This window comes from Populus alba, chromosome 11, assembly GCF_005239225.2.
Source record: "Populus alba chromosome 11, ASM523922v2, whole genome shotgun sequence".
NCBI lineage: Eukaryota > Viridiplantae > Streptophyta > Magnoliopsida > Malpighiales > Salicaceae > Populus > Populus alba.
The window spans coordinates 15,524,080-15,535,571 of record NC_133294.1 but is presented as its reverse complement, the minus strand read 5'-3'; the positions used below and the strand labels follow the sequence as shown (position 1 = coordinate 15,535,571).

The window sequence follows — 11,492 nt, the reverse complement described above, 5'->3', positions numbered from 1 at the left end:
TAAGGTTTGAAATTGAATATTATGAGGATGCTCTGCAGCTAAAGAAAAACTTGAAAGAGTGACGACAGATGATGTTAGGTAGACGGTTAGTGAAAAATATTACATCTTTTTCAACAATGGCAGGGAATATTATATTTAAAATTATGAAGAATATTAAAAGAACACGATAAAATAAAGTAGCTGTACTTTACATTTTGATCTCTGAAATTTCTTGTTTTTCCATATTCAATCCTTGTAGTTTCAGTTATGTTTGTTTCAGTCCTTAAACTTCATTTTCATCACATTTCGATCCTTCCATGCCAAGGAATATCTAACGTTTTTTTAAAAAAAAAAAAAATATGGCCCCTCACCTTTTAATCTAAATTTTTTCATTTATTTTTTTTTCAATGTTATAATACATTATCTTTAAATGAAATGATTAAATGATTTTTAAAAAGTATTCCTTGGATCTGACCTTTATTTTTTTTTTTAATGATTTTCAATGTAATGTCACAATTTTAAAATAATATTAGAGATTTTCTACTTATGTTAACAATTATTTTATGAATATATGAAATTTAAGTTATTTATTATTTTATTTTTACATAAAGTCATAGAAAAATAATCAAGATATTTTTTTTATTTCTTGATTGAAAATTTTCTTTATAAATCATGATAAGATTTTATACGAGGAACCAAGCTTTTGTAAGATAAAAAGAAGCATTGTTTGACGAAATAATAATAATAATAATAATAAAAAGAATGGAAAATGGAAAATTTTATTATCTAAAGAAATTTTTTTTCTTAAATTAAAACCATTTGAATTCCTATGAATTTCGTTTTTAATTAATTTAACTTTATATTAAATCAACCATGTTGTTGATTAAAAAAAAAAAGGTTAATGCCTAAGTCAATTAAAAAAATGTATAGAAATAAAAAGACAAAGTTTTGACTAAATAAATACATTTATTTATATAAAAAAAAAAAGTTTAGAGAATGGCACTTTACAAGTATGCATGGGCTTTATAGGTTTGGGCACAGCTTCTTTTTTTTAATGACACTTGCTTTTTTACATTATATAATAAGATTCATTTTAAATAAATTTATTATAATAACATTTAAATAATTTTCCTTTATGCCATTAATTTTTTAATAATATGAGAGCTTTTTCGAAATTCAATGGTGGCGTTGTGGGTACAATACTCTTCTCCTTGTCTGTCATTTTCTTTCATTCAAACTATTTAAGCGCTTTGGTAATCAGTTATCGAAACAACTTCTGCTTCTCAGTCGTGCTCCGCTACCGTAGAGGTCCTATGACTGTTTTGGAATTTAACTTCTCCTTTAATCGTGGTTTTGCATGCTTAAAACTTTGAAGCTTTTCCCCTTAGGTGTATCTTGAGAGTTTTTTAAAAAATTTAAGTTATTAGACAAGGTTTAAAGATATAATTTATATTATTATATAATATATTATTTTAAGTAAAAGTTTTTTAAGCTTGAAACTTGCATAGAATTTACATTATTTTATGTTTAATTTTTATCAAATAAATAAAAATTATGAGATTTAAACTCTTCACTGCTTGATAATCAAGACTCTGATACCATCTCGAAAAATCATCACAACTTAATAATTTAAACTGTTAAATAAAATTTCAAATTATAATTTATGTTATTTTATAAGAAAAAGAAACCTGCATTGTATGTCTAAGGATATTTCTAATCAGTGTGGTTGTGGAAATAAAGAAATGCTTCCTGTTTATACTCGTAAGTTCTCATGCACATGAATATGCAGCTTGCCTAGGTTTTCCTTGCCAAATATTTACTGAAAATGCTAGAGATGTGTTTGTGAAGTTGTCTGCCATTATTTGTGTTGTATTGTGTATTATTGATATGTTATTTAATATATTTTTTTTATTTATTATGTTTTGATTATTTAAGAATTTTTTTAAAAAAATCATAATAATTGTTAGAGAATAATATAAATTATATTTTTAAATATCACTTATCAACTTAAGTTATTGATTTGAGAGAACTTTTTAACATGATATCATAATTTTAATAACTAAATAACTAAGATTTTGAATCTTATCATCATTATTTTTTAAAATTAATAACATAAAATAATATAAATTTATATAAGTTAATAATTTAATTAAGATTTGAGTGTCTGTTGACAAAGATGCTGTGTTAGATGACGATAGGCCCCCAATCTTTTATCCTTAGTTCACTTTATAGTCAACATTTATATGTACTTTGGAAAAGAAGTGTGGGTGAAAATGTTCTCACAAAGAAAGGAGGTCATATATTTTATATGGAGCGGCAAAACAACGAAAACCCACGACATGGAAGGTTTCGCCATTGAAGAAGCTGACAATTTTTTTTATTTTTTTTTATTATATAGTGATCCCATTTGGACTTTAAATTATGATATTGAAGAAGCTGACAATTTTTTTTTTTTTTTTTTTATTATATAGGGATCCCATAAGATTTGCTCTCTTGATAATCTCATTCTTACTATTTTTAGTTCACTTATGGCAGTAGTCAATCTAAAGCCAAGACAACTTTCCATTGCTGTTGACGTGGATAGTTCATTCTAAATTTCATCCAATCGAAGGGGTTCTATGAGCTTCAACAATGGCGTCTTCTAATTATATAATAATTAAAGATTTTAACAGTAATCATTCACATGATGTATCTACCAGTGCTTTTTTCAGTATTTTTTCTTACCTGGGCTTGTCTGATTCTTACCTTTTCAAGCACAAACATTTGGTCAGACAGCTTATTTAAAAAAACAAAGAAAAAGAAAACATTAAGTACACCAAGACTACAGCACATGTTGACTGCCCATTTTGTTCCCCTCTCAAAAACTTTCCATCTTGGTTAACCCGATACCTATCTCGATCCCGGTGCAAGGGTTTTCACCTTTTTTGGGTTTATGAATGTGTTTCATCCTCCTCTGAGCTAGCGATCTCCCAAGTTTTCACAGTTCTTCGGTGGAAAAGTTTAATTACACCGTGGCCCACCACCTCCTGAATTTTAGATCAGTTCTTGAACCCATGTAGAGCATGTTTGCCAGTGTGATAGCGGTTGCTTTTCAAATAGTTTTTCGTGCCAAAATATATGCCAATGATGTTTTTTTATTTTTTAAAAATTATTTTTAACATCAGCATATCAAAATGATTCAAAAAATACAAACCAAACTCAATTTTAGCAAAAAAAAAAAAAATTAATTTGAGCAAAACACTGTTTGAAATGCAATGCCAAACGGTGTCGTAAAGGACGAGTCTCCAAACAATTTCATGCAAATATAATAAATTTGGCTGCTAAGGCTGATTGAGTTAATCTTTTTGGGGCGGCGCGCTGCAGCTGATATGAAGGCAACGACAGGCAATAATTATGCTAGGGGTGTAGTAAAACCAATCAGAATAGTGTCTTGTTTGTTCAATTTGGTTGAAGATGAAAAACAGCAGCCAGACATCAAGTTGTCTGATATCTCTTTGTTATTGTTTTTGTTTTTATTTTAATACTGATTAAAATAATTGATTTCTTTACTAAAATAAACTGTTTTGGTCAAAATTTACTGTTTTATTTAAATGAAAATAAATCATTTTAATGTTTGTAGAGTTTTAATTAGGGATTTGATTAAATTTTAATTTAATCATTTGACTTTTAATTTTTATTAATTGCATCTTTAATTAACTTTGAACTTTTAATTTTATGTGATATTACCCTCCCTGAACTCTAATATCAACCCTGAATTTCAGCACCTCGTTCATTTTGGTCCATGTTTTTGAATTTATGCAAATCAATCCTTAATTAACCATTAAAATTTTAATTTTCTTCAATTTCATCCATGTTTTTGCCCAAATTGAGTTCTTAGAGTTTAGCGCCTTTTTCAAAAAACCTATTGGTTATGAATTTCTTTAATTTAACCCTTAACTGAACCTGAACTTTGATTTTCTTACAATTTTGTCCCTAATTTCAATCAATTGACTTGTAAAAATTGAGTTTGGTCTTTTAAAATTTTAATCTTCTTGATTAGCCCAAATTGAGCACTTAAACTTAATTGTTTTACCAATCAAGTCCCTAATAAAATTAATTTGACCCAAATTAATTCTTAAACACAATTAACTTTTAATTCGACCCATGATTAAATCAAATTAGTCTATTAAAAATCTAATTAAGTTCTTAGAATTAATTTTTTTTATGCAGATTCATCAAATAATTATTTAATTTATCATTAAATTTGCATTGTCTCTTCTGTCTTGGATACAATGGCGTATGACTAGGCTCATAATTTTATCCAAAACTCTAGCTTGATTTGTCTATATATTTGAAACCTTCCTTAGTCTATTTTTTCCTAGTTGTCACTCTTTTTGTTGTTATTACTTTTATTTTTTAATTTTTAATTTTTTTGAAAGGAAAACGATAGATTTGGGGGGAAGAACCCAAAAATGACTTATGAAACTTATAGAGCTTGTTTATTAAATAAGATAACCAAAACACCCTTTAATAAAAAAAAGTGAAAGATATAATGAATTATTAGGTCTAATATATATAGATGTATGTTAACCAATAACGATTCGTGACAACAGAAACTATTCGATATTATTTATATCATTTTATTGAGCAAAAGTATTTGTCTCAAAAAATACAAATTTTTTAAAGAAAGAATTTGATCTTGAAATGAGCAGTTGGCGGAAAATAAAACTTGTAGAAGTTCAAAACTATAAACTGACACCTAAATAGAACCTAAGTTCGAGGCTATAACATAGGATGTTCAGCCTAAAACTTAAGAGAAATAAAAACTCTGTAGATCTGGTAAGACATGTCATACACAAATGAGATATGGATTTCTTATGAAATCTAAAATTGATGAGCCTATCAATTATATGTAATCAATATTCGATATTGATTCTAAAAAATTACTTGAGACTAGGAAATTTGAAATGGATTTCATATATACTAACCAAGTATGGACCTTGATTGATCTACTTGAAGGGATAAAACTCATTAGATGTAAGTGAGTCTTAAGAGAAATACTGATATAAATGACAATGTAAGCTAGAATAGTAGCAAAGGTTACAGAAAATGACAAATAAGTTGACTTTAATGAAACCTTCTATTTTTAACTATCTTTTAATGACCTTTACCTAGATTAAATTGATATATACTTGTTAAGCTCAAAGTATAAGATACATCTAGTCTTGTACATAACATCACATATATTATGCATCTTATATTCAAAATATATGAAATCATTTCCATCCTATTTCTCTTAATTTATATTTTAAATTGTATAACATTAGAGAGACGTGTCCTATACAAAATATGTAAATATCTTTTTTTGAATTCTTCCATACTAAACCGTTTTAGTATATTATCTATATACGTAGATTGAGATAATCCAAACAATCATTTAGATCTATCTTTATGGATCTTTATTCCTAGTATATAAGTTGCATATCTCATATCCTTCATGAAAAAAATTTCTTTTATGGACTTTTCGAATATTTAAAAGTAATAATATTTTGGTATAATGAATGAACTTATTTTAAACTATATTTATTAGTAAGTTTTGGCATGCTTGGGCAGTTAGGAAAGTAAACTATTATTTATTAAGTACATGGCTGTCAACCCCTATTTATTTATTTAATATGGTTTGGAAAAAGTTTAGAATGTTAAGTGGTTGCTTTGAATAGTTATTTTTAGATTTTAATATTTCAATAATTAGATCAATTTATGATCAAAGACTTGTAGTACATTTAGTTTTATTTGATTTTAAAGTTAAGTTATTTGATGTGAGAATGATTTATATTAAATTTGATTATTAGAATTTAAGAATATTTTTTCAATTATGTATTATTTTAAATATAATTTTTTTTAATTAAAATTAAGATGTGTTACATGATCATAAAACATGAGACGTTGTCACGCAATAAAAATATTTTTACAATTTTTTTATGATTTTTAGGGCGTGACAACTTCTAGGCGTAATATAAGTTATATCACCCAAGAACCGAAAACAAAAGCCCCTCTCATTCTGTCATTATAGAGAGAAAAGAATACACGGTACCAGAGTTTTAAGCTTCACTAAGAGTTTGTCATTACGTTCCAAACAGTGTTGTCATTTAAAAAAAGTTTATTTTTTTTTATAAAAATACTTTTAGTTTTTGATTGTTTGAAAAAATAATTTTGGTTAAAAAAATTGAATGTTTTCGAAAAAAAAAGCAACCGCTAGTTTTTTTTAATGTGTTTGGTTTGCTTTTTAAAATTGAGGTTTAAAAATAATTTTTAAAAATATATATTAATAATGATTTTTAATTTAAATATTATTTTAATTATTGCTATTATATCATGAAATAAAATCATAAATATAAAATAGTTTTTTATTATTCCATGAAACAATTTATAATTCCATTACGTACGAAATACATCCGACAAAAACACCGGTGATTGGATAAAATATTATCAGGTATAAAAAAATCTAAACTAGTTTTTTTTTTTTTCAAAAACACACGAAAAAAAAAAAAAAAGAGTCCCGTAGCCGCAATACTGCTGTTCATGAATTGCATTGTTCATTGAACAGTAATTAACATGTAAAAAAAATATTGGTTTTCTCTTTTTTTTTAATAGTGTTTTTAAAGAAATTAAGTTGAATTGCAGCCGAGGACTAAGAGATTTAATTTCTCTTCTACACTACTGCACGTTTTTTTACTATATCAGCACCAACAGACCCGGCGACGCTGTTCTGCAAATAATTACGGTTTAAAATGTTTTTTTATTTAAAAATATATTAAAATAATATTTTATATTTTTTTTAAAAAATTATTTTTAATTTTACCACAGCAACCAACATAATAAAAAAAAAAAAAATTTAATTTGCCAAACATGCACAAAAAGTCCTGCTGTTACTGCCTTCTCCTCCAGCATGTGCTTCGTATGTGGGCTGCTGCTGCACTTTTAGACTGGCTACACCTGACCTGCTATGAGTGCTGAGCGTTTCTTCAACCTGCTGCACTGAAACTGTGACTTTAGAATATCAACATGCAAAACTTGATCTGAATAATATTAAACATTGGAAAAATATATATTTCTCAACTAGACATATTTCACGTTGAATAAATATAAATAAAGATATTGAATGGATTTCCCAACATAAAATTTAAATTTTTAAATAAAACTCAAAATTAATTATTAAATTTAATATTTATTATTGAAGCGTTTGGAAACGGGGTCAATCCATGTTTTCAAAAAATTTAAAATTTTTTTTGTTAAAAAATAAATGTTTTTATATGTGTTGAATTGATTTGATGCACTTGATCTCAAAAATAATTTTTTTTTAAAAAAAAACATTATTTTAATGCATTTTAGCATGAAAAACACTTTGAAAAATAACCGTAATTATACTCCCAAACAGTTGATAAATGAAGTGAGCTCAATAAAATGTGAAGAAATATTTAGTGGGATTTTATTTTTTATTTTTTTTCCTTATGCATACGGATGTATTAAACACCATGAATTTGCAGCATAGTTATCAAACCCGGTCTGAAAGTGACCCGGCCAAGGGACCGAGTCCCAGGTTTCATGGGTCATTCCAAGTAAACTCGTGTCGACTCGGATCAACTTGAAAATTTTTTTTAAAAAAATAAATTTTTAATATTTCATATGGAAAAATTAGAAAAAAAAAATCCATGTGAATATAGGCTATACATGTAAATAATAAAGTTTAAAATAATATTTTAAAAATGTTTTTTTTATCCCACATTGAAAAAACATAATTTTTTTCTTGTGAACATAGAGTATATATACTAAAGGGCTTCAAATCCCATATTAAAAAAAATAACTTTTTCTTGGGAACATAGGAGTATGTATATTAAAGGGCTTTTAAATCCTATATTGAAAAGATATTATGTTATCATTTTAAGTTGAAGTATTCAAATCAAAAAAATTTTTTATCCCACATTGAGGAAACATAACTTTTTTTCTTGTGAACATAGAGTATATATACGAAAGGGTTTCAAATCCTACATTGAAAAAATATTTTTTTCCTGACGGACATAGAGTATATATACTAAAGGGTTTCAAATCCCACATTGAAAAAACATAATTTTTTTCTTGTAAACATAGAGTATATATACAAAAGGGTTCCAAATCTCACATTAAAAAAATAATTTTTTTATTGGAAAAATAGAGTACATATAACTAAAAGTTTCAAATCCTATATTAAAAAAATAAAATATTTTTCTAATATTTATATAGTGAACTTTAAAAAGTGTTAATAACTAACTAAAAAAATATGAAAATAGAAGGGTATAAAAGAAAAACCATATTTTTTGAAAAAAAAAAATTAGCTCTCGTCTGGGTCATGCGTCAACCCGCCGGGTCGATCAGGTTTGGCCAGATTATTGTACGATCGGTCTTTTAATAAATCTGGACTAGTTTAACCACCGAACAAACCGTGTCCTGAATTTTAAGTCAATCTAATGGACCGGTCTTGATAGAGTTAACTTGGTTTCCAAGATATTTTATTATAATTATTTCTTTTACTTTTTCCTCGTTATTCTAAATTTGTTGACAAATAACTACGCACAAGAATTAATTATACTAAGGACAGACCACATATATAACCGCAAGCATTTTCAATATTTTCCCTCAAAATTCAAACTAAACATCATGATGGTCCCTTTCTTCAAGCTTTCCTTCTGACATCACTAACACGGTTAATAACATTATTAGCTATCAAAGTCATGGCTATTCATAGAATGGCCAAGTTCTCTTAACTTTAGTATTCATTATGAGATCTCTATTCTAACCACTAGAGAGTAGATAAGGGGCACAAAGTCGTCTAACATGTGTCCAGTGAGGAAGGAAACTTCTGCGAAATTTCCTTTATGTTGGAGCGTTGCCAAAAAGTTGAAATGAAAATTTATATGTTGCCTCGCCATCAATTCCTCCTCCATTTTTAATAACTTGTGTGTTATCAAGGAAGAAATATTTATAGAATCTTCTTGTCCGTAGCATTTCGTTAATCAATTCTTGATTATAAAGCTTACAAAGTGCCCTAGATCCCTTCCCTCTCACCATCTTAAACGTACACGCTCCGGACACTAAGGGACATTGTATGTACAGCTTGAAAAATATACCACAAAGACGTTAATCAGCTATAGCGACCCTAGAGATCAATTGATTGCTGATGCTAGAGCTCCTCATTCAACTTAGTGCTTACATAATTAATAATAATCGCTCTTGAAGAGTAAAGTAATTAAAATTTTCAATTTTGATCAATTGGGGGTCTCGATTGATTGAGAAAGACAGGATGTAGTAGTGTAAGATGATTACACGACACCTACCTTCAGTTTCAATAATTAATTTATGATGGCCACTGGAGGCTTACATGGTCGTTAACTTCAGGGCCGTGAAATTAGTCGAGGTGCGCGCAAGCTGGTTCGGATACCCACGTTAAACTAAAAAAAATATATATAATTAATTTTCAATTTTCGTAGTATATATTCCATCTCCCTTGAGAAAAAATCATCGTTTTGTCATTGTTATAGATTTTGTGACAGAGTAAAAGTACCACATTTGTTGGGATATTTAAGTTAAAATATCAAGTGTTTCGATAGTCAAGCGTAGGGCATCTATGATTCTATCCCTAGATTAACGCAATTGTCATGTACTAGCATGTTCTTCGCACGATTGTCAAAGTTTCCAACTTTATTAATTTTCCTGTTCTCAAGGTTGTCTTACCGCGTGTTTGTAATTACTCCAACGAATAGCAGTAATTACCTAAGCAACATGTTAATTATTCATTTCGTGAAGAAACTTCACTTCTAAGAGCCTACAGAAGATCCCATGATTCCATGCAGCTTCCAGGAAGAAGAGTTTTCATATAAGCTTTGAAAAAGAAAGAAGCAGGAAGCTCACTGCTAACCATAAAAGTTTCACTGATTTTTTATTTGTACCCTACTTAACCTCAGTGCTCACGCTTTCCACGAAGTCCTCTCTCTTTCTGTTGTCTTCCCCTTCCTTCTCTTATATAATCCCCCTCCTCGCCCACTTCTCCATCATCCCATTATTCACATAGCTCCAGAGCTCTCACTGTTTGTTTTAGCATTCGATTCCTTCTCACTTTAGCTTTTATATATAATTAATAAGCCATCAATAAATATTATAATAGAGTATTTCTTGCACATTTTCTCAACCATCAATGGCGTTGATAGGTCATGCAGTAGAATTTCAGGATTACCTCCCATCCATGATGCAGACACTGGGAACAGAAGCGTTTATGTTGGAGCTGTGCAGCGGGTTTCGTTTGTTAATGGATGTTGATAAAGGCCTGATCACGTTCGAGAGCTTGAAGAGAAATATTATGCTACTGGGGATGCAAGACATGAGGGATGATGACCTTGTGTGCATGTTAATGGAGGGTGATTTGGATGGAGATGGGGCTATAAATCAGATGGAATTTTGTATTCTCATGTTTAGATTGAGTCCTGGGTTGATGAATGGATCAAAGCAATGCGTGGAAGAACTCTACGCGAATGGCATGTAGCGGTACTTTATTTCATGTTCTTCCTACTTATATCAGTTGTATTATCCTAATTCTATGAATATCATGGAGTTAGGTTTGCAATATTAATTAATTTAAAATTTCTTACTTAATAATAATTAATAATAATAATAATAAAGCAATGTTTGCTATTAATAAGAAGAGATCACGATCGATTTCAATTACTAAATCAAATTATTTGGAAAATGGCTATCCCAAATTTATAGCATTGTATAATCACTCTTGCAAAAAAGTTCTCATAAATTAGTTTCTTATTCGGTACTAGGAAGTAAAGTGGCACCATTTCCCTCTCTACCACGAAACATTTCATTGCTCATGAATGAGGCATGCAATTTCCAGGCAGGAAACTACCTAATTAATCACTAGGTAGCAAGAGCATTCTCAGAATATTCTATCGTAAGGGGTGAATATTTATATATGTGAAATTAAGGCTTGAATGTCGAGTTCTTCTGGCTTGATAAAAAAACATACAGTTTCATATCATACTTCTATTTTTAATTCTTGTTTGCCACAACTCCGTGTATTATGGAATGTGTTATAGTTTTGGAAAGATTGTATTTTCTTTGTATAGAGTCATATTATGCAGTACACTACACAGTAATTATTGTATTACACGTTACTTGTTTAAATGTAAGAGATGGCTACTGCACTGCATAATCCTCCTAAATTAATCATAAACTTTGTTTCAACTTTATATTAGAGCCTGAAACATCTAGAACAATTTCAAGCCTTCCTTCCACTCTGTAAAACAGATTCAAGGTTGCCTCCTTTGCATAGTTGATTAATTATAGTTCCTGTGTATTTTTTGATGTCTTTGTTTTCCTTTTCTTCGCCCATATAATACTCATAAGTTAGATTTTCATTATACTTCATGTGTGTTTCTATGGTATAGCTCATGTCATCTAGGTTATCGTTGTCTCGACTTGTCTTCTAATCTTGTCTA

At 28.6% G+C, this 11,492-nt stretch overlaps 1 protein-coding gene across 1 annotated transcript; it reads left to right on the top strand.

Annotated features, from left to right (window-relative positions):
- Nucleotides 1-10,186: 10,186 nt before the first annotated feature.
- On the top strand, nucleotides 10,187-10,531 carry LOC118047492 (calcium-binding protein KRP1). The gene has a single exon (XM_035056795.1). It carries the CDS (start codon nucleotides 10,187-10,189, stop codon nucleotides 10,529-10,531), a length of 345 nt encoding a protein of 114 aa, XP_034912686.1.
- The last annotated feature ends 961 nt before the right edge of the window (nucleotides 10,532-11,492 follow it).

What these genes read in the sequence shown, in the direction of transcription:
- LOC118047492 (XM_035056795.1), top strand. Translation starts at nt 10,187, where the DNA reads ATGGCGTTGATAGGTCATGCAGTAGAATTTCAGGATTACCTCCCATCC.